The sequence below is a fragment of the Centropristis striata genome, chromosome 9, assembly GCF_030273125.1.
Source record: "Centropristis striata isolate RG_2023a ecotype Rhode Island chromosome 9, C.striata_1.0, whole genome shotgun sequence".
In the NCBI taxonomy this organism is placed as follows: Eukaryota; Metazoa; Chordata; class Actinopteri; order Perciformes; family Serranidae; genus Centropristis; species Centropristis striata.
Window position 1 is genome coordinate 14,259,789 of NC_081525.1, and position 22,665 is coordinate 14,282,453.

At 35.2% G+C, this 22,665-nt stretch overlaps 2 protein-coding genes across 4 annotated transcripts; one reads left to right on the top strand and one right to left on the bottom strand.

The window, feature by feature from the left end:
• Positions 1–1,728: 1,728 nt before the first annotated feature.
• LOC131977357 (ubiquitin carboxyl-terminal hydrolase 37-like) lies at positions 1,729–6,165 on the bottom strand. 3 transcript variants are annotated; one of them, XR_009394882.1, is made up of 4 exons: positions 5,470–6,165; positions 4,225–4,356; positions 2,280–2,428; positions 1,729–1,816 (listed from the first exon to the last, which is right to left on the bottom strand). XR_009394882.1 is itself a non-coding variant. In XM_059340613.1 (3 exons), the coding sequence occupies exons 1-3, from the start codon at positions 5,670–5,672 to the stop codon at positions 2,413–2,415; spliced, it is 351 nt and encodes a 116-aa protein (XP_059196596.1). In that variant the 5' UTR covers positions 5,673–6,165; the 3' UTR covers positions 1,841–2,412. The 3 variants fall into 3 exon arrangements, 1 of the variants encoding a protein (XP_059196596.1); XR_009394883.1 differs by having other exon boundaries at positions 1,730–1,813; XM_059340613.1 differs by lacking the exon at positions 1,729–1,816 and having other exon boundaries at positions 1,841–2,428.
• A 6,953-nt stretch (positions 6,166–13,118) lies between these two features.
• glulb (glutamate-ammonia ligase (glutamine synthase) b) lies at positions 13,119–19,167 on the top strand. Its single transcript, XM_059341779.1, has 7 exons — positions 13,119–13,260; positions 14,155–14,337; positions 14,725–14,886; positions 15,437–15,583; positions 16,159–16,286; positions 16,937–17,136; positions 18,380–19,167. The coding sequence occupies exons 2-7, from the start codon at positions 14,172–14,174 to the stop codon at positions 18,696–18,698; spliced, it is 1,122 nt and encodes a 373-aa protein (XP_059197762.1). The 5' UTR covers positions 13,119–13,260; positions 14,155–14,171; the 3' UTR covers positions 18,699–19,167.
• The last annotated feature ends 3,498 nt before the right edge of the window (positions 19,168–22,665 follow it).

A 22,665-nucleotide genomic window follows, 5' to 3' on the forward strand; every position in this document is an offset into this window, starting at 1 on the left:
CAGCCTGAAAACCAGCAGTATTGCTCCATAAGAGATAGTGTATACTTCAAGGAAAACCCGTTCCTGCAAGTGATGAGTTAAAACTTTGTTTAGCCTTCCTAACTTGCCTCTGTGTTTTTGAAGTTAGAAAACATTTATGTTCCATAATCCGTGTTTCATTCGTCCTTAGGTTAGGAAGGCTATTTTACATAAATCTTAAAAGTTAGGGTTGAATATTTCTGTGTGTGTAGTTTTAGCTAACCATTTCAACTGTTTATCTGATAGTTTTAGCTAACCATTTCAACTGATTATCTGATAGTTTTAGCTAACCTTTTCAATTGTTTATCTGATAGTTTTAGCTAACCATTTCAACTGTTTATCTGATAGTTTTAGCTAACCATTTCAACTGTTTATCTGATAGTTTTAGCTAACCATTTCAACTGTTTATCTGATAGTTTTAGCTAACCATTTCAATTGTTTATCTGATAGTTTTAGCTAACCATTTCAACTGTTTACCTGATAGTTTTAGCTAACCATTTCAACTGTTTATCAGTTACTTTTAGCTAATCAGTTCAACTGTTAATCCATTACTTTTAGCTAAATATTTGAAATTAGCTAACTTCTATTAATTAAATTATTAAAATCCATAGTTTTTTTATCCATAGTTTTATTTTTTCACACATTTTTTTGGATGTTGTTTGTAAAGAAAAGGAGAAAGAAAGAAAGAAAGAAAGAAAGAAAGAAAGAAAGAAAAGAACAAGAAGAACAGTGGTGTTCCCATGAACGGTTTTCAACGCGAATTTAGAGGATTTGCATGAAAATGGCTTGATGGAAACACATGTTTTTACAGACACCCTCTGTCCATTGACCCTCACAGTGGACCAGGAAAAACTCCTCAAAAAACCCTTTAACGGGTGATAAAAAAGAGGAGAAACCTCAGGGAGAGCACTAGAAGAGGGATCCCTCACAGGACGGACAGATGTGCAATGGATGTCGTTTTTTAAGAATAGGAGACAGAAAGAAAGAAAGAAAGAAAGAAAGAAAGAAAGAAAGAAAGAAAGAAAGAAATGTTTTTTTTACCAGACTGTGCAGAGTACAACACCTTCTGTCCTTTGACTGTCACAGTGGACCAGGAAAAACTCCTCAAAAAACCCTTTAACGGGTGATAAAAAACGAGGAGAAACCTCAAAGAAAGAAACAGAAGAAAGAAAGAAAGAAAGAAAGAAACAGAAGAAAGAAAGAAACAGAAGAAAGAAAGAAAGAAACCGAAGAAAGAAAGAAAGAAAGAAACAGAAGAAAGAAAGAAAGAAACATAAGAAAACAAACAAAGAAAGAAAAGAACAGTGGTGTTTCCATAAACGGTTTTCAATGCAAATTTAGAGGATTTGTATGAAATTGGCTTGATGGAAACACGTTTTTACAGACACCTTCTGTCTTTTGACCCTCAGGACGGACAGATGTGCAATGGATGTCGTTTTTAAAGAATAGGAGACAGAAAGAAAGAAAGAAATGTTTTTTTTCCAGACTGTGCAGAGTACAACACCTTCTGTCCTTTAACCGTCACAGTGGACCAGGAAAAACTCCTCAAAAACCCTTTAACGGGTGATAAAAAAGAGGAGAAACCTCAGGGAGAGCAACAGATCAATAGAGTACCTCAAGAGAGAGACAGAGAAGAACAAACACATAAATATACACATATAAAAATAAATATATATATATATATATATAAAACTAGATACCAATCAACACATAAATATATAAAAGAGAAAAAAAATATATAAAATATACAAAACACTGTTTTGAATTTTGGTCCTCCAACGATGATTCTTTTCTACTGCTGAGAAGACAAAATAAATTAAATAAAGGTTAAATAAAAAAAATAAAATAAAAAAATAACAGTCACCAACATTAATATAAACTTATTAACTATATGCTTGTGTATACTGACACTGTGTCAATTAACGTAATATGGGCATACTACGTCCCTGATTTATTTATTTATTTATTTACGTTGTTTATAATCATTAACGTGACGTCAGCCTTTAATTGTTAGCTGCGGCTAACGGCTAATAATAACACGGCTAACATTAATGCTATGATAACATCAGTAACAGGTCAGTTTGAAACGAAAGTTTGGGCGGTATCGATACTTTTGAAAATGAGTATCGTATCCGGATAATACGTTTTAGTACCGATATTTTTTTGAGTACCGATTACTTTTGACAACCCTAGTGTGTGTGTCTATCCGCTTCTTCAAAAAGACACATATTTCTCTCCATAGAGAAGAGCTGTTGCCTTACCTGCTTCACGTAGAACAGGAGGTAGGCTGTTTGTCGGCGGTTGTGGCAGACAGACGCGCCGGTCGTCTCACTGACGTGTTTGTCGTTGTAAGTTAGCCATCGGTCTTTATTATCTCCCGGTCTGTAGGCTCCGTCACAAATATAATGTCCTGAGAGAAGAGGAGGGGACACGTTTTTATACAGCTGAAGGGGAAGTCGATTTGTAAATGATAACATTTGACTAATTTTCAACATGTAGTCTAGACCAGCTATTCTCAACCTTGGGGTCAGGACCCCAATTGGGGTCGCGAGATGATTTCTGGGGATCGCCAAATCATTTTTGTTTGTGTTTTATTCTCTTTGGTCACGTAATGTCTTTTTTTGACCATATTGTAGTCAATTTGTGTCTATTTTGGTCATTTTGTTTCTTTTTTTGGTCATTGTGTGTCTTTTTAGGTCATTTTGTGTCTTTTTTGATCATTTTGTAGTCAATTTGTGTCTATTTTGGTCATTTTGTTTCTTTTTTTGGTCATTTTGTGTCTTTTTTGGTCAGTTTGTGTCTTTTTAGGTCATTTTGTGTCTTTTTTGATCATTTTGTGGTCAATTTTTTGTCTTTTTTGGTCATTTTGTGTCTTTTTAGGTAGTTTTGTGTCTTTTCTATCATTTTGTAGTCAATTTGTGTCTATTTTGGTCATTTTGTTTCTTTTTTTGGTCATTTTGTGTCTTTTTTGGTCATTTTGTGTCTTTTTTTTGTCATTTTGTGTCTTTTTAGGTCATTTTGTGTCTTTTTTTGATCATTTTGTTTCTTTTTTTTGTCATTTTGTGTCTTTTTAGGTCATTTTAGGTCTTTTTTGTTCATTTTGTAGTCAATTTGTGTCTATTTTGGTCATTTTGTGTATTTTTTTGGTCATTTTGTGTCTTTTTAGGTCATTTTGTGTCTTTTTTTGATCATTTTGTAGTAAATTTTTGTCTTTTTTGGTCATTTTGTTTCTTTTTTGGGTGATCTGAACTGTGTGTGTGAGATTGTGTTCAGTGAGCGGGGGTCATGGACAACATGCATGTTAAATTGGGGGTCGCGACTCAAAAAGGTTGAGAACTACTGATCTAGACGAATTTCAGAAAAAAGGCCTTCTATAAGAAGTGAGGAGCATTTATGGGTACAAGTCAGGAACCGGCCTACCTTACATATCTCAAGGGTGCTGAGTCAAAAAAAAAATGGTTCCCAAGCGAAATTTTGAGTTTTTGACCTTCTAATTTGTATATCAAATGGCCACCAAATTGCCCATCTTAGTCAGTCATTGGACCATTTCCCCTTAGTTTTTTTGTAAGTAGGCAATGAAAGATGAGGAAATTAAGTTTCTGGATCTATAGTCTAGGGTCAGAGCAAGGAGATAGTGGAGGCTCAGTGTCTTTTTTATGTATATATATATATATATATATATATATATATATATATATATATATATATATGCAAAATACCAACTGGAACATTTAAAAGTGATTGATTGCATATTTATGTCGGCCTTAAAAAATGACACAAATAATGCTTAATTTCACCTTAAAAGTTGGTATTTTGCATATATATAAATATACATAAAAAAGACACTGAGCCTCCACTATATCCTTGCTCTGACCCTAGACTATAGATCCAGAAACTTAATTTCCTCATCTTTGATTGCCTACTCACAAAAAACTTGGGGAAAATGGTCCAACGACTGAGCAAGATGGGCAATTTGGCCGCCATTTTGATATGCAAATGAGAAGGTCAAAAACTCAAAATTTCACTTGGGAACCATTTTTTTTTTTTTTCAGCACCCTTGAAATAAGTAAAGTAGGCCGGTTCCCGACTTGTACCCATAAATGCTCCTCACTTTCATTTTTTGGACAATTCCGTCTGGACTATAATGATGACCTGCAAAGCTAGAAACCAAACTAAAGAGTGAAAGTGTGTGAGGAGGTGCTGTACCTGATGACTTCAGATCCGGGGTGAGACATCCACACCTTCTTCTGCTTGTTGATGTCGTGAACAAAAGGTCTCAGCGTCAGGAGGCCTTGCAGAGTGGAGTTCATGTAGCAGGTCTGCGCCAGGTTGGGGAACCTTTAACACAACACAAGATCAAAGTCAGATTGGAGCTCAACATAACCTAAAACTAACTTAACCCATTTAGGCCTAAAACGGCTGGAAAAAATGCCTGTAAAACCTCTGGGCGATTCTGAAAGAACCCCCTAAAACCTGAAGTTTTTCTGGAAATTCAACAGAAGATTTTTCAGCCTCTGTAGCAGATAGAAATGAAATTCAAAAAGTATTTGAGAGCTTATACCCGTGGCTTTCATGAGAAGTTGAGTTTATTTGTCCAAACCTTCAATAAAGTTTTTTAAAAAATCAACAAACTCAGCAAATGTTACATTTGACTGAATAAAAAATCCTATGCATAATACTAATACATGCCCATTAGCAAGATGCAAACATGATATGACCATTGGAAGAAATAGACATAGTTCTCATTAGCCTACTGTAATAAAAAAAATATAATTATCATAATAATAATAATAATAATAATAAATAATAATACATTTTATCTATATTGCACTTTTAAGGGTACTCAACGACACATAAAGTAATATAAGACATAAACAGTCTTGATTTCTTCTATCATCACAATCAATTATTATTATTATTATTAATATATTATTAATAATATTATTATTATCTTCAGATGGCCACAAATCTGTCTGTTCTTCAGTGAAAATATGTCGTCTAAAAACATATTCCTCATCCATAAATGCTGGTCGATTGGTTCCGAGGGTTCAAAGGGAGGGATCAAGATCGATTTTTTTTTTTTTTTGGTTGTCTGTCTGTTTTCGCCGTGTGGCTTTGTACTGGTGTATCGTTGTTTTCATTTTTTGTTGTTGTGGTTATCATTAATATTATTCTTTGTATGTTATTTGTGTGTACATTGTCTTATTTGTAAATATGTTCCTGAGTCTTTGTTGTCTAGAATTGTGTTTTAGCGTTTTGTTTTCATATTGTGGCTCCTAATAAGTAATCCACTGTTCTTTTCTTTGTTTCTTCGTTAATAAAAATAATATAAAAAAATAAAATAAAAAAAAGATCGATTCAATGGTAGAAATGCGATAATGCTTTCCCGGCGTAAATGGGTTAAACTAAAATGACTTTATATGAATGTGAGTCTCTTTGCACTGTTCTTACCCGAGGCAGACCAGTTCCTCTCTGGGGATGACTTCTGTGCTGGCTGAGGTTTTTTCCTGCAACAAATTATTTTGCCGACTGAACACTTTTCTATATATATCGGCGTTGAGAGTTTCGACGTCTATACTCCCACCCTGCCCTATTGGGTTGGGTTTTTTACTGTGAATGGTAAATGGCTGGGCCTCAATGCAATCTGTGTCCATCTCTGCTGTCTCAGGTGGAGGTTCTGTCTCCACCTTCTGTTTCTGTTGGTTGTCAGAACAAAAAGAAAAGTTTAACACAACAAATAAGAGCACATAATACACAGCATGCAGAATTAATATGTTACAGGATCACATTATTATGGATCCCATTGCAGTTCACAACAAGACCCTTCCTACGGTGCTATGATGGCTCAGGGCAGTGCCTTACAAGGTCCTTGTGGCTTAACGTTAGCAATAAAAAGTGTACGGAGGGCAGGATTTAAAGCTGGCTGGTTCGGGTTGGAAGTCATGAGACTGATTGACAAATGTTTTGTTCAATTCTGTTTGGAGTGTTGGGAAAATGGTTAAGGCTGTTGATCGATTGGTCATTTAGTAAAACGAATTGGTACGGTAAGGGTTAACTTATAATTATACGTGGTCTCATGATACCAACAATTTGCGAGTGGTTAAGTGAAACATTCAGCTAATAAACAACTTCCAAAGGTTATGTTTTGCTAGCTTCTTCCAAGGGTGACAAGAACCCAATGTGGCAAGACGACACTGTGTAATGCTGGATGTAAACCTGCGCTCTGACCAGTGGTGTAGTCTAGTTTTTTGCTGTGGGTATACTGTCTATACTCGTACTCAACCGTCCCAGAACAACACATCAACAACAACAACCATCTTGGAGCAACACCTCATAAGCATGTTAAAATAATTTGATTATTCTGTCTATTTTGTCTGTCTCTGTTCTCTGTCTCTGTGCGTAACGCAGGTCACTATCAAAGGTCACTATGTATGCATAATTCACTAAACCTTGGAGAGGTTTGAGTTTATTTACTTTGATTACATATATTCATTTGCTTAAACTGATTAAGATTCTATAATCACAAAGAATATATTGTATTTCATATTTTTTAGACTTTAGAATCCATGTAAGCCAGTAAAAATCTTTTGGCTTCTGTTATATCTCTGTAAGACATAACAAGGCAGGAGGTTTTTGTTGAATGTTCTGGAGAAGAGGCCAGGTCAGGACTTGATGTCACGGCCTTGTTCTGGGCAGCCCAGCTGGCATGACGTGCCCTTGTATTGATTAAGACTGGCGAATCAGCGGATGAAGAAGGCGGTACGTACGGTATTTTACTGTCATGGTTTATCAGTTTTTCACCCTAAAATCTACAGACATTTTTTTCAGTGTATCTCAAAGTTTTTTCTATAATTAAACGTGTTTATTTGCTTTCATTGTTGTGAGTTCGTCCCATTCAGCAAAGTGGCATTACACTCTCTCATCCTGCTGAACTCCCCAAAGCAAAGGAAATACAGAAGCCTTACACAGATTTGTTGCACATGTTTTTAATTAAAAATATTACGAGTAAACATTAATGCTCTGTTTTATGCTGAACAGACATTCACACCTATAAATATATTAATAGTTTAGTTATTCTCATTAATTATTATTTACAGGTAAAAGGCGCTGCAGAACTTTCCACAACTCAAGTGGAAACATTCACTCTGTGAGCCAACAGAAACTGGCAAGAAAAAAAAGAAGCTTTTTCTGCCAACTGGAGCATTGGCAAACCAATTCAGAGAGAACTATATTATTGCTTCCTTCATGACTTTCCGTAGCTTTAAATACAACCTCAAAAGTAAAGGTCACTCTTTTTGGTACTCTGGAGTGCTTTTATTTTGAAGGTTTCAGGCTGATGGATGGCCAGTGGTGACAGAATTACTGAGATTATTTTCTTAGGTAAAAGTTCTAAAACCACACTGTGAAATTACTCCACTACAAGTAAAAGTACTGCATTCAAAACGTACTTAAGTAAAAGTATAAAAGTATCAACATCAAAATGCACTTAAAGTATCAAAAGCAAAAGTACTCGTTATACAGAATGGCCCCACTCAGATTGTAATTTTGTGTCTTTTTTAGTAATTTTGTGTCTTTTTTAGTAATTTTGTGTCTTTTTTAGTAATTTTGTGTCTTTTTTTGGTCCTTTTGTGTCTTTTTTAAGTAATTTAGTTTTTTATTGTCATTTTTTGTTATTTTTTTTTTTTTTTAGTAATTTTGTGTCTTTTTTGGTAATTTTGTGTCTTTTTTAAGTAATTTAATTTTTGGTCATTTCGTGCCACGAACACTGTGACTTCAACACCTTCAAGACCTGTTGTAAACAGCTCTGGGCGATTGATGAATCAGCGTTTTGCTCTGCAGGGCAACAGGCCAAAACATTTCTTCATGTAACGTATTTTATTTATCTCTCACTGTTGCTATGCAAGACTTGCAATTGACATTCATTTTTATCCAACCAGCTCTAAATACACAATCTTGTTCCTTAACCCTCTGAAATGTTGGGCTATTATTTCTGTTAAAAAAAATCTGTTAATGTTTTTTCAGCGTTACCTCACCTATATGTCCTGATAATTAATTTTTAACTTTGACTTACTTGATCAAAATTTTTAACCCAAAAGAAACAAAGGAAAACATAAAATCTGATCTTGAGAATTATGTTTCACACACAGAAATTTACATGTTGCAAATATAACATATAACAGGTAAAATGAGGATAATATCTAATTCTATATTATTATACTAAATATATTTGACAATATCTACTTGGCCGAATATCATTAAAAAAAATCTGGTATGGAGTTTCAAGCCAGAACTTTAGAGGGAAGCTGATGGCAAGACTCCATGTTGCTTAATTTTTATGTCTTCTTGTCAGGGGTCTCACACTCAAATTACCTGGGGGCCGCTGGAGGTAGTATCAAAATGACCAAAAAAAGACACAAAATTACTGAAAAAGACACAAAATGACCCACAAAAGACACAAAAAGACCAAAAAAAGACACAAAATGACAGAAAAAACTATATTACTTATAAAAAAGACACAGAATTACCAAAAAAGACACAAAATTATTACAAAAAGACACAAAATGACCAAAAAAAGACACAGAATTACCAAAAAGACAAAAAATATTTTAAAAAGACACAAAATTATTTTAAAAAAAATACACAAAATTATCTAAAAAAAAAAAGACAAAATAATTTTAAAAATACACAAAATTACCAAAAAAGGACACAAAATAATTTAAAAAAGACACAAAATTACCAAAAAAAAAAGTAATTAAAGGGACCTTCCACACACAACATGGTAAAGTGCCATTCATATAAATCTCACATTAAACTTTCATATCAAGGTGGGGGCCACAAAATATCGTCACAAGGGCTGCAATTGGCCCACGGGCCGCGAATTTGAAACCCATGTCCTAAATCAACAAAACACAAGTGCGGCTCTCAGCAATTTATGAGCAATTCATACTGCACAAAGAAAATATTATGCAGAGCAATGCAACACACTCTTACAAACAGATTTGTCCTTAAGTGGCCTGTACAACTGATTTAGAACTAGAGAGTTGAACTTAGGACTACTTAAGAGAACCTGTTTTATGAACCATTTGCAGTTCTTCACTAATATCATTTGAAGCAAAAGCTTGAAAGCTTGAAAATCTTACATGAATTATTAAGTACACTGTAAAAAATGTTTGTAGAAATTACAGTAAAACACTGTCAAATTGCATCGGAAATAGGTCGTAAAATTAAACATTGTACATCACCGTAGTAGATACTTTTAATTGCTGTAAATCAAAAAATAGTATAAAACTTTAAATTGTACTGCCATAAACTGTAGAAAACAGAGACCCATGCTTCACGTCATGAAAAAGTAATGTGCAGGTGGTTTCATGGACTCCAGAGGTTTTTAAGAGCTAGTTCTCTGTTTACTGGTGTGAAATCTGGATCTCAGCCAAGTTTTCCTGTCTCATCCTGTTTGGAAATGTTTTTCTACAACTGTCAAATTTAATGAGATGTTCATGCTAGTTGTGACATGTGTTTAATGTGTCATCAAAACAAAATATATGCCAAAGTTGAGATTCTCCCTTTGTTGCAAAGCTCTGAACATTCAGAAAACAAACGTTTTAAAAGCGGTTTGCTTGTTGTCTTGTGGACAGACCTGACCAAGCATGAACTCAGACTTTTCACAGATCAGCTTCATGTTTCAGTTATTTCAGGATCCTTTTGGTCTGTTTATTGCATTTCAAAAATCGGTTTATTTTGGGTTGATGCTTCTGTATTAGCTGCAGTCACTACTATAGCCCTGATCATCCTGAACCAACCTCAGAAAATAAGTTTATTAAAAGTACTGACTTTACAGATTCTGATTTTCCATGATGCACTGTTGTATATCATCTATATGACTACCATCTGTGTATAAAGTAGGTCAAATTTACAGCTCCAACAGCTACAAAATCAAAAAGTTGCCAACATTAATGAACCATAATCATCCAATAAAACAATAGATTTAATAGTTTTTGCTGGAAATGTTTCTGTACTTGAACAATATTTACTGCTGTTGATTTTTACTCACTATGGAGAGTTTCAAAAAGGTGTAAGAGATCTGAGTACTTCATCCACCACTGATATAAAATACTGTACATACAGCATAATATGAATATTGAATATTTTTCATACACAGTGTTAGTGCAGTTGGAAGTCCTATTCTTATCCTAACTTTCTCTTACACTGTAAAAAAAAAAATCTGTTTAATTTACGGAAAAATACTGGCAGTTGTGGTTGTCAGAACTGAGTGTATGAAAGAGTGTATGTAAATGTAAATATCAGCAAAAACTGTAATTTACACTGAATAATCCCATTACTTTTAGGATAATTGTGTCATCATGGTATTTCTCCATTAGCTTTACATGAAAATTTTATGTTTTTACAGCAAAATTGTGTGTTTTCTACAGTTTATGGCAGTACAATTTTAACTTTTATACTATTCTTTGATTTACAGTAATTAAAAGTATCTACTACGGTGATGTACAATGTTTAATTTTACGACATATTTCTGATGCAGTTTGACAGTGTTTTACTCTAATTTCTACAAACAGATTTGTCCTTAAGTGGCCTGTACAACTGATTCAGAACTTGAGAGTTGAACTTTAGAATACTTAAGAGAACCTGTTTTATGAACCATGTGCAGTTCTTCACTAATGTATTGTATAATATTTGAAGCAAAAGAGCTTGAAAATCTTACATGAATTATTGCATTGCTCTGCATAATATTTTCTTTGTGTAGTATGAATTGCTCATAACTTGCTGAGAGCCGCACTTGTGTTTTGTTGATTTAGGACATGGGTTTCAAACTCACAGCCCATGGGCAAATTGCGGCCCTCGTGACGATGTTTTGTGGCCCCCACCTTGATATGAAAGTTTAATGTGAGTTTTATATGAATGGCACTTGACCGTGTTGTGTGTGGAAGGTCCCTTTAATTACGTTTTTTGGTAATTTTGTGTCTTTTTTTGGGGTAATTTTGTGTCTTTTTTTGTTTCTTCTTTGAGTAATTTAGTTTTTTTCTGTCGTTTTGTCTTTTTTGGTAATTCTGTGCAATTTTTGGTCATTTTGTGTCTTTTTTTTGGCTTTTTTAAAGTAATTTTTTGCCTTTTTTTGGTCATTTTGTGTCTTTTTTTAAGTAATTTTGTGTCTTTTTTTGGTCATTTTGTGCCTTTTTTTGGTCATTTTGTTTCTTCTTTAAGTAATTTAGTTTTTTTTCTGTCATTTTGTGTATTTTTGTAATTTTTGGGTCATTTTGTGTCTTTTTTTGTCATTTTGTGTCTTTTTTAAACTAATTTTGTGTCTCTTTTTAGTAATTTGTGTATTTTTTAAAGTAATTTTGTGTCTTTTTTTGGTCATTTTGTTTCTTTTTGGGTCATTTTGTATCTGTTTTTAATAATGTTGTGTCTTTTTTGGTAATTCTGTGTCTTTTTTTTGGTCATTTTGATACTGCCTCCAGTGGCCCCCAGGTAATTTTGGGAAAAAGTTTGAGACCCCTGATTTAGGATTTGTCGATTTTGAAATCTAAGATAAGATAAACCTTTATTGAGATGAAATGCAGGCGTTTCAGCAGCACAAAGACAGAAATAATTAAAGGGAAATAGAGAATTTAAGAAATGGAATAAAAAATAAGAAGTATTTTCAACTAATATAAGAGCAGAAGCGAAAATATGAAATATACAATGCCAATTAAAGACAAATGTGTGATGTTAAAGAGAAAAGTTATGAGGTAAAGTGATTCTCGCATACATGTAAACAGAAAATATCAGAACAAGTCAACTACACTGTGATCTCATGATACTTGTCCGTAATAACATAACAAAATAAAAATAATGTATGTTGCAGGAAGACAGTATAACATTAGTTTAGTTTATTTATTTGTACAATAATGCAGACAGAAAAATATGTACCATAAAAAAGGTAATGAGTGCCAGAGAGGAAGAAAGCCTGTAAGGCTTATTCAGAGTCTTCCTATACTTAAGCAAATAAACAAATATTATTGTTCTTCAAAGGGAAACAGAGCAAGCAAACAATAAGTAAACCAACAAGAATACATTTTGACAGGAAATAGTATTTCCTTCCTATTTCCATTTTAATAAATGCAATAACAAACTTTACATTCATATATCATTTTTCATACATTACATCTGAAATGTATGTATGTATGTATAATTACTGTGTATAGCAGGGATGGGCAACTTAAATGTTGGAGGGGGCCACAATTTTTCATTGATTCTACCACAGGGCCACATATAGGACCGTACACTTAACCAGATATGATGAAACTACAATTTTAAATATGTTTACAGTGCAGTAACTTAACATATGTCATGCTCAAATGCATGTATAACAGTATAAATGGGAATACAAAAGGTTTGAAGTAAATAAAAATTAACCATTTAATGTGATTTCTTTTTTTTTCAGTGCAAGAACAGTAGACCAACATTAATTGCAAGAAGTAATTTTGTGCATTTCTACACTGCACTTTTAAGATTTCATGCTCAAATGCATGTAGTTGTACTGAGGGCCACTTCAAGTGAGGGTGCGGGCCGTATGTGGCCCCCGGGCCTCCAGTTGCCCATCCCTGATGTAGAAGTAAATTATATTTATGTTTTTGTAATACAAGACATGTTTCGACAAGGATTTTAAGTCGTTATATTTAAGAAGAGTTTGTCTTACTCTTTTTTTTATTTCTTTTTTTTCATATTCGAAATAAACTTGAATCAAATCTAAATCTAAGTCAAATTAAAAAAAGTCCTCTCTTTTTTTTAATGAATTAATTTGAACTAGTGAGAACAAATTGTTCTTTTTCCTAAAAAAAAAAAATCATGTCACGTCACTAGAGGGCGCACCACTTGTTTATCACCACCATTGACAACATGTCTTTCTCTCTGTGTGTCTTTTTTAAACTCCTGTTTGATTTTACTCTCTCAGTTTGAAAATAATTGTGCTTTTGAGGCTTAACGTGTGTTAAAGAAAGCCAATATAAAGTTTGTCTCTTTGTTATTCTCTGCAGTGAAAAACACGCTCCTGCATCTCCTCATCACGGGCTGATCACGTTTCTGTTCAGCCAATCAGAAGCGGCGGAGACGCTCCGCAGCTCTATAAATCCCAACGCGGACACGGTGGAGGAAGCAGGAATGAAAAACAATAGAAACCTTCACAAAGACCTCGCATCTAGACGCGCTTATATTCTTTTGATATTTTCCTACACTTAACATAAGGTAAGAGCTGCTGATTAATTCCTACGAGGAGTTAGAATCTGTCTTTTATGTGCGTGCTGCTGAAACTTTCCCTTTGTTTCTACCTGTTATGTAACTATTCAGATATTGCATACATTATTTCTTATGCAACTTATATGTTAATGTTGATTTTCACATTTTTGCCAGTTTACTTTATAAATCAGAGCGACAGATGATTAGACCGGTTGTAGTCTGACTGACTGGCTGACTGACTGTGGTGCTGATGTTGTGTAATCATAATGCAGCACTTTTCTTTGTCAGCATTTTAGTCTTTTTCTGTGTCACCTTTATGCACTTTTTAAAAAATCATATCCTCTCTCTGATTGTACATATTTTACATGTGCATTCAGATATAAGTGGCTTCACTTTATCATAGGGCTGGGCGATATGGACCAAAAGTCATATCCCGATATATTTAGGCTGAATATCGATATACGATACATATATCACGATATTTGTATCGCAAAGTGAGAGCAAATGTTCAGTCAAAGCCAAATATGACATGTCACAAGTAGTGTTATTGAAACTTTTCATTTAAGTGAACATAAATACTAAAACAACAGGAGTACCTTTTTTTTTCCAAATGAAAGCTCAATAAAGTACACATTTAAATGAAACAAATATCTTAAATATATTCTATATATAATAGGCTATGAAATAAAATATGGCAAATCTTTTTTCGAAATAAATATATTTATATGAGAAAAGAATAACAAACATTACTAGTAAGGGCAGCATTTATATATAAAGAATTTTTTAAAACCATATTGATATATGCGATATGGTCTAATTCCATATCTCATTTAAAAATATATCAGTATATCGCCCAGCCCTACTGTATCAGGCTTGTTCTTATCTGCTCTCATCACTCTGTAGGTTTTTGGTCAAGAAAAATGGCCACTTCAACAAGTTCAAAACTGAACAAAGCTGTTAAGCAGCAGTACATGGACCTCCCTCAGGGGGACAAGGTCCAAGCAATGTACATCTGGATTGACGGTACCGGAGAGGGACTGCGATGCAAGACCAGAACTTTGGATAGTGAACCCAAGACGATTGAGGGTAAGATCACACGTCCATGTCAGTATTAGGGTTGTCAATAGTATCGATACTCAAAAAAGTATCGATACTAAAAGTATCGAGTATCTGAAGCTTGTTATCATAGTTGCAGTTTCTTTTTGCACAACTGATTTTTATTATAAATATTTAACCTGTGATTCTGTTTTACATGTTGCTTTTTTCTTGTTAATAATATTTCTGTTAAATTTTGGGGTCTTTGTTTTTATCCTTGTGGTATCGAAAATGGTATCGAGTATCGAATATTTTCTTGAGTATCGGTATCAAGTTGAAAATTTTTGTATCGTGACAACCCTAGTCAGCATGCAGCCAAACATGATCTTTTTTTTTTTAGATTTTGGATTATTGATTTCAGTTGTTTTTCTGTGTCAGATCTTCCTGAGTGGAACTTTGACGGCTCCAGCACTTACCAGTCAGAGGGGTCCAACAGCGACATGTTCCTGATCCCTGCCGCCATGTTCAGGGACCCGTTCAGGAAAGACCCCAACAAGCTGGTGCTCTGTGAGGTGCTCAAGTACAACCGCAAACCAGCAGGTAAGCAGATGAAAGTGGTAGCAGATGAATATTAGATTAGATTCAACTTTATTGTCATTGCACATGTCACAAGTACAAAGCAACGAAATGCAGATAGCATCTAACCAGAAGTGTTTAACCCAAAGAACTATATTTGGTAACTTCAGGTAATATTTCGAGAAAAAAGTTGCAAATTTACTAGATTAAAGTGGCAAATCTACAAGAAAACAAAGTCGCAGATTTAAGATATTTAAAGTGGCAAATCTTTGCGAAAAAAGTTGCAGATTTACGAGAAAAAAGCAACTTTTTTCTCCCAGATTCACCACTGCGCATTTTTTTCTCGTAGATTTGCCACTTTAATCTCGTAAACTTTTTTCTCAAAATATTGTTTTCATATGGTTTTTTTTTTACACATTTTGGCTGTATGTAATATCTCTTGGTTCTCTAGGTTTGAAATTTGGAATTTGCAAGTATTTCAATGAGTGCCTTAATAAGGGTTAAGCAGTAATTAAGTGAATCATAGTGCAATATATTTAGTTATGTAAATTAATCCTTATTGTTTTTCCAACAGAGACCAATCTGCGGCACACGTGTAAACGGATCATGAACATGGTGGAGAACAACCACCCGTGGTTCGGCATGGAGCAGGAGTACACTCTGCTGGGCACGGATGGACATCCCTTTGGCTGGCCCTCCAACGGCTTCCCAGGTCCCCAAGGTAGATATCAGGTGTCAAGCATGTCCTATTGTTAATTGAAATATAATACATTAGCGATCCTAAACATATTTATATTTATTTGACATTAAGTGGCTATATATAGAGAGAGACAATCTTTTATTTGAAGTATATAATATATGCATCTAGCCTACGCTGTTGTAGTTTATGTTGTTGTTTATTTTTTTCGATTCGAAAAGAAGAATTAATAAAATGAAGAAATGAAATCAAAGGCCAGTTCAGTGTTAAAGGTCCCTTATTGTAAAAATGAGATTATCATGTCCTTTTTTTAAATACAAATCAAGCCCCACTTTTTTGGATTGGAGGTTTGCCACTACAGTAATTCTCCATCTTATAGCGCAGAACAATGACCAATCAAAGTGGACTGGGCTTTTTAAATGGGGAATGGGGCTTAAAGAGATGGATGCTAAAGTGTTTCAGACGGAGTAAATTATGAGAAAAATAGTTTTTTTTTTTTACCTTTAAAGTAGGCTTTCTATTAGATACTTGAAATGGAATAAAGCTGAAAATGAGCAGAATGTCTCCTTTTAATACTGAGTTTTCTTCCACCTGATTAGGGCCTTATTACTGTGGAGTGGGAGCAGACAAGGCATATGGACGAGACGTAGTGGAGGCCCACTACAGAGCCTGTCTGTACGCCGGGGTCGACATCTGTGGCACCAATGCTGAGGTCATGCCAGCTCAGGTATTGTCCCTTTTTCTTTTTCTTTTTCTGTTGTCCCACATTCATATAAAAATGCATTTTTTTTTGTCGTAAAAAAACCCCCCAGAACTCCAGTAAAGCCAAATTCCTTATTTGTTTTTTGTCTTAATGTTAAAGAAAGTTAAAAATAACTGGTGTATCTGCACTGTGATTCATGCTGGGTTCTTCTTTGGCTCAAGCTACACCCTTCCACCAAGTTTGATGAAAACACAGGGGCCACTACCATATATATATATATATATATATATATATATAAAGATCATTCTCACTGTACTGCACTTTCAAAATAAAAAAAAGTAATTGTGCACAAAAATGAGAAATGTCATTGTCGTACAAAAATAATTGTTATAGTTGGTAAGTCTCATTGTTTCAATCATTGTATTTGTATCTTCCAAATATACTTAAATGAGATTTTTAAATAAGCTAAAATAAAGGTTTTGAATGCTTAAATATCATCTTTGCCGTTTTTTAATGTGTCCCTCTGATTAAACACTGGCCCCTGCTTGGCCCCCACAGTAAAACTGGTCTAGGACCGCCACTGCCAGTAGTTTTCCATTGAAAGCTTGGTGACCTACTTGGCCGAGGTCATCAGTTAACAATGTTAATAATGGAGAGCCTCTTTTGTGTTTCAGTGGGAGTTCCAGGTCGGGCCGAGTGAAGGTATCAACATGGGGGACCATCTGTGGATCGCTCGCTTTATCCTTCACAGAGTCTGTGAAGATTTCGGTGTGATTGTCTCCTTTGACCCCAAACCAATCACAGGAAACTGGAACGGTGCTGGCTGCCACACCAACTTCAGCACTAAGGAGATGCGGGAAGATGGTGGACTGAAGTAAGAATGAGTTTTCGTTGTTCCAGTGTAGTAAAATCTGTGTATGATTCGTTCTTTCCATTTTCAAATCAAAATCAAATAATGAAAAATTGACTAGTTATTTTGTTATTTGTTGTCTATTATAAAACAAAAAACGAAAAAAATGCTTGTTTTTTTCGTATTTCAGATCGAAAATACGAAATGGAAAAATGGGCACCAGGAATTAATTTGATTTTAATATTTAATTGGTCGGGTGTATGTGACCCGGAAGTTTGACTGCAGTCAAGTTAGCTTCTCTGTGGTCAAACCAGCCATCCCTATATAATAATAATATATAATGTAGTGCGCCCGTATTGTGATATTTACGGTAAATTAGTTGAAACTGCTCAGAGCGAGCTGACATGAAGGATAAACACTTTTCTGTCATTCTTTCTCACTTTTTTCAGTATAAAACTCTCACCAGCAGTAGTATTAACTTTACATGAACACATCGTGAAATAATCAAATTGCGTGCGGTTTTCAGTTTTCAGAATAAAGTGTTACACAACCAGGCCAAAAAAACAGATATATAATAAAAAAACAAATAACAAAATAACCAGTCAGTTTTTCATTATTTGATTTTTGATTGCCAATTGAAAACGGAAAGAACGAATGATACATGGATTTTCTTTCCATATTTATCTGGTATTTGGCCCTGATTGTGTAACACTTTATTCTGAAAACTGAAAACCGCACGCCAACACAACAAATACATTTTTGGCGCGACGCAATTTAATTATTTCACGTGGTCAAGTTAATACTTCATCTCCTCTCTGCAAGAGTTTTATACTGGAAAAAAGGTGAAAAAGAATGACAGTAAAGTGTTTATCCTTCATGTCAGCCTGTCTGAGCAGTTTCAATGAATTTACCGTAAATATCACAATACGGGTCACTCCATTTTATAGGGACGCAGTCAAATTTCCGGGTCAGGTAAACCCGACCAATCAAATATTAAAATCAAATTCAGTCCTGGTGCCTGTTTTTCCATTTCGTATTTTTGATCTGAGCCTAATATTGAAATATGTAAAAACAAGCATTTTTTTAATTTTTTGTGTTATAATGAAAAACGAATAACAAAATAACCAGTCATTTCTTCATTATTTGATTTTTGATTGCCAATTGAAAACGGAAAGAATGAGTGATACACGGATTTAGTAAAACTGTGTTATGACTTTTGAATTTGTCTTGTAAGTGTGTTTCTCATTCCCCTTTTTTTCTCCCACAGAATCATTGAGGAGTCGATCGAACGGCTGGCGAAGAGACACAGCTATCACATCCGAGCCTACGATCCCAAAGGAGGGCTGGACAACGCCAGACGCCTCACCGGCCGCCACGAAACCTCCAGCATCGACGAGTTCTCGGCCGGCGTGGCCAACCGCGGCGCCAGCATCCGCATCCCTCGCTCGGTGGGGCAGGACAAGAAGGGCTACTTCGAGGACCGTCGTCCGTCTGCCAACTGCGACCCGTACATCGTCACGGAGGCGTTAGTGCGCACGTGTTTACTCAAAGAAGAGGGAGACGAGCCCACAGATTACAGCAAATGAACAAGTCATTTCTAGGACTATATTTAGTCAGGTCTATTTTAAGACTTTATGGAGTAATGGTTACCATTTAACATGTTTTTTACTTGACAGATGACATAATAATTGTTGTATTTCTGCATTTTTTTGTGCATTTGATCTTTGTCTCTATCTGTGGCCAACACATTTAATCACAGTAACTGATAACTTGTATAAAACTACATTGTTGTGATGTGTCTAACTCGTACTAATATAGTGCTGTAGACCTTGTAACTCTACAGACCCAAAGGATCCCAAAGACATTTGAATGTTTTTGATAGCGTTGGCCTCCATCACAATAATGGTTTTATCATTTTTATGAATCATGTCATTATAGTATGTAAGCCAATCCACTTTTGTATGGGTTTTTTTAATAATGCATGTCTGTTTTGTCTATTTTTTCACTTGTAATTGTAAAAAATTAAAAATAAACCACTGACATTTTTAAATCTGATTTTTAACTCCAGTTTAATCCCACATGCCCAGACTGTCAGCTGATATGAATCTCTGAAATGTGACCAGAGTTAAGGAGAAATGCACTGTAATATTTTACAAATGGTGGTAAATTAAGACACGTGAACGTCCACATCCTCCCACTTATTCCAACAGTTAAATAGGTCAGAATTGGTTTTATGTATGTGTCAACATTCATGGAATATGACTCCGGTTTTACAATGCTCCATAAATGGAGAAAAAGCAAAAAGGCTAAACACAGACAAAACTGAGGCACGTGGCTGCTTTAACTGAAATTACATCAAACCGTAATGTTTTGACAGATTCATAACGTACAGTAAAGGCGCTGACAGCATGCACGTGAGAGCCCTGACTTGTAGAACTGCTGTCTTTCTGGTATGTTGTTTTGACACGAGTCTCGATAACCTTTTGGCTCGCTCTTTAAGTAGGCCAGGGAAGTAAAAACAGGATGGGGGACTCCTTCAATATGTGCCTGAAGACCTGAAAACCCCCGTGACGAGGGATGGTTCATTTTGAGCAGTTAGTTGTACGCTGTGCTCCGTTAGTCACCATATCACATTAGGTGCTTTAACAAGTTTAGGTACGTACAGTTACATAAGAACTTAAATTGATTAATATTATACCAAACAGCTGACAGTGTGTGTAAAGTGGACAAGTTGGGACTCAGGCTTTTTTAACCCTCTGGAGTCTACGAAAGCGCCGGAGCAAGACTTCTTCATGACGTCAAAAAAAGACACACAAATGACCAAAAAAGACACAAAATGACTAGAAAAAAAGACACAAAATGACCAAAAAAGACACAGAAGACACAACATGACAAAAGAGATACAAAATGACCAAAAAAAGACACAACAGACGCAAAATGACAAAATAGACACAACAGACACACAATGACCAAAAAAGACACAAAATGACAAAAAAAGACACAACAGACACAAAATGACCAAAAAAGACACAAAATGACAAAAAACACACAAAATAACTAAAAAAAAGACACAACAGACACAAAATGACAAAAATCACACACAAAATAACTTAAAAAAAGACACAACAGACACAAAATGACCAAAAAAGACATGAATAGGATTCAAAAATGTACAAAATAGTCCAAGACTCCATAGAGTTAACCCAATCAGCGTTGCCTGTCATGCCTTCCTCTGAGCTGCAATGGGACACTCTGACCAAGACATGCAGGAGGGAGAATTGTGCCTCTGTCATTCTCACTTTACAGCCAGAAACTTGTTTTTGCACTATTTAGCTTTGGTTAGCAAGGGCGATCTCTTTGGGGAAGTGGCCACACTAACATACAGTACCACCAGCTATGACACTGAAACAGGATCATATTTTATGGGGAAATGGTTTTCTGGTTTTCCCTATGATTGTCCTCCTGCTTATCTGCTTCAACTTTGTGATTTAGGATGGGCAGAAAGCTTTACTTGTTGCTGGAGGAACAATAAGTCAAGCCGGGCCACCAGGCAAGGGAACTGGGCACAGCACCTGCGAAGGTAGGGGTGGGCAATTTATTTTCCAAAGGGGCCACATGACCAATACCATGAAGGTTGTAGGGGCCGGACCAAAACTCTGAACTAAATTCTGCTCAATATTAATTTAATCGCTTTATAAAATACAGTAAATGATCTGGTTTTGAGCTGCTACTGATACACGTTATGATAAGACTGTTAATGTGGAATAAATCTAATTTAGCAGTAAAAAGTAGTAAATACTCCAATCACTGTATCACTTTTCCATTTATTTTAAACACAACTGTAAACGGCCATTAGCAAGGTTCCTATAGGTGTTTTTGTATTATATAGCTTGTTTTTCATGTTTATAAATTTACTTGGTGTTTTACAATGATGTGATGCTTTTATTTTGAAAAGGTGCCGTCCAGTGTGAAAAGGGTTCTTTAATTTTGAAAGGCAGTGACAAGAAATAACGGTGAAATTAAAAACAATAATAATAACAAGTGAGTCGTAATTCATATAAACTTGATATAAAGTGGCTATATTTGTTGTCTTAACTATAGTAAAAGTGCTTGTTTGCTAAAGTGCTAATGCTAATGTTTGCTATGTTTTCCACCTCGTAGCTCTTACGGTGGATTCACAAGGTGACCAAGGAATGTCTTATTTTTATTTTCATACGCAGAGGAAATTAAATACTGTTTCTCCACAGTAAGAGTCAGACACTGAGCTGGTCTTCTTGCTGTTGGATGAATTAGTAATATTAGCTGACCTGCTATGTCTTATGTTGCTGCACTTTCTAGATGTTTGGCTGTGTCAGCAAAGTTCTACATTCCCTAGTTTTATGATGTTATCATAACAAATTCATTTTGTACAGCTGTTCATATTTACAATAGTGTTGTAGAATTATATTGGTTCTACATTGCATTAAAAACATATACATAATGTTGCTTTAAATCTATTTTCAGGACATCAAAGAAATGAAGCCATGGAGGATCTTCAGACATGCTTGATCTGTAAGGTTAGGGACAGTCCTGACACCATCCCCCATGACTCCAACTCCACCTCCCGCTGAGTCAGGAGGTCTTTTGGTTTTCCAAAACCGCCCGTCCCAGAGGCCCCCTCCTCCCCCACCACAATTATGACCGTCCCTTCTCAACAGACTTTTCAAGAGGCAAAACTTTGTCCCAAGGAAGAGTGTGGAGTGTTAGAAAAATTGCATGAGGAAACCTTGAAAATTGATAATCTGTCACCGACAGAAAAAATCTGTCACCAACAGAAAAAACCTCACCATTTTTCTGCGCATTCTTTGATGGGGAAATGAAGAGCTGGAGAACGTCCAAGTTTCTCAGTTTAACAAAAGTTTTATTACAATACGTCAAAAAATGTGCACTTTACAGAGATCTCCGGGTTCAAAATCAACTCATGTCCCTGAATACAAACAGACGTGTTTCAGTTCGTGAAGTCTCAACCACGACTCCCTCCCTGGAACCCATTAAAATACTAACATTTGTTTACAAAACATGCTGGTCCATTTCTTCCAGGAAGTCCCGCCTTCTTGATCCGCTCATTCGCCAGTCTTCTTTCATACCGTCACACATCAGGCCACCTGGGCAATACAATCACTGCTTCCCATAACAAAGCCTTGTGGCCTGCTAACAAACTTGTTAGCACAAACATTTTTCCTTGTTATGACTTACAGACATTCTCTCACGGGATTTTCATTTGGCCTTCTGTGGCCCTCCTCTCCAGACACACATACACACACACACACACACTCACAAATGCACATACACACACAGCAAAAACTATGCATCAATATATCTGGATGTCATTCTTTGTGAGTTATAGAATCTTAATCAGTTTAAGCAAATGGAAAATATGTAATTAAAGTAATCATAGTTTTCTACATCAATATTAACACACAAACACAATCAATGTATCAAATCATATTGTCTGACTTAATATAAATGCATAGAGATATTTATTACAGTCAAGGTTTGACCTTTGATAGTGAC

Excerpts from the sequence above, each read along its gene's own strand:
- glulb (XM_059341779.1), top strand. The coding sequence starts at position 14,172 with ATGGCCACTTCAACAAGTTCAAAACTGAACAAAGCTGTTAAGCAGCAG. Across the intron at positions 16,287-16,936 it reads CTGAGGTCATGCCAGCTCAG|TGGGAGTTCCAGGTCGGGCC; the intron begins GTATTGTCCCTT and ends TTTGTGTTTCAG. Across the intron at positions 17,137-18,379 it reads CGGGAAGATGGTGGACTGAA|AATCATTGAGGAGTCGATCG; the intron begins GTAAGAATGAGT and ends TTTCTCCCACAG.
- LOC131977357 (XM_059340613.1), bottom strand. The coding sequence starts at position 5,672 with ATGGACACAGATTGCATTGAGGCCCAGCCATTTACCATTCACAGTAAA. Across the intron at positions 4,357-5,469 it reads GAGGAACTGGTCTGCCTCGG|GTTCCCCAACCTGGCGCAGA; the intron begins GTAAGAACAGTG and ends GTTGTGTTAAAG.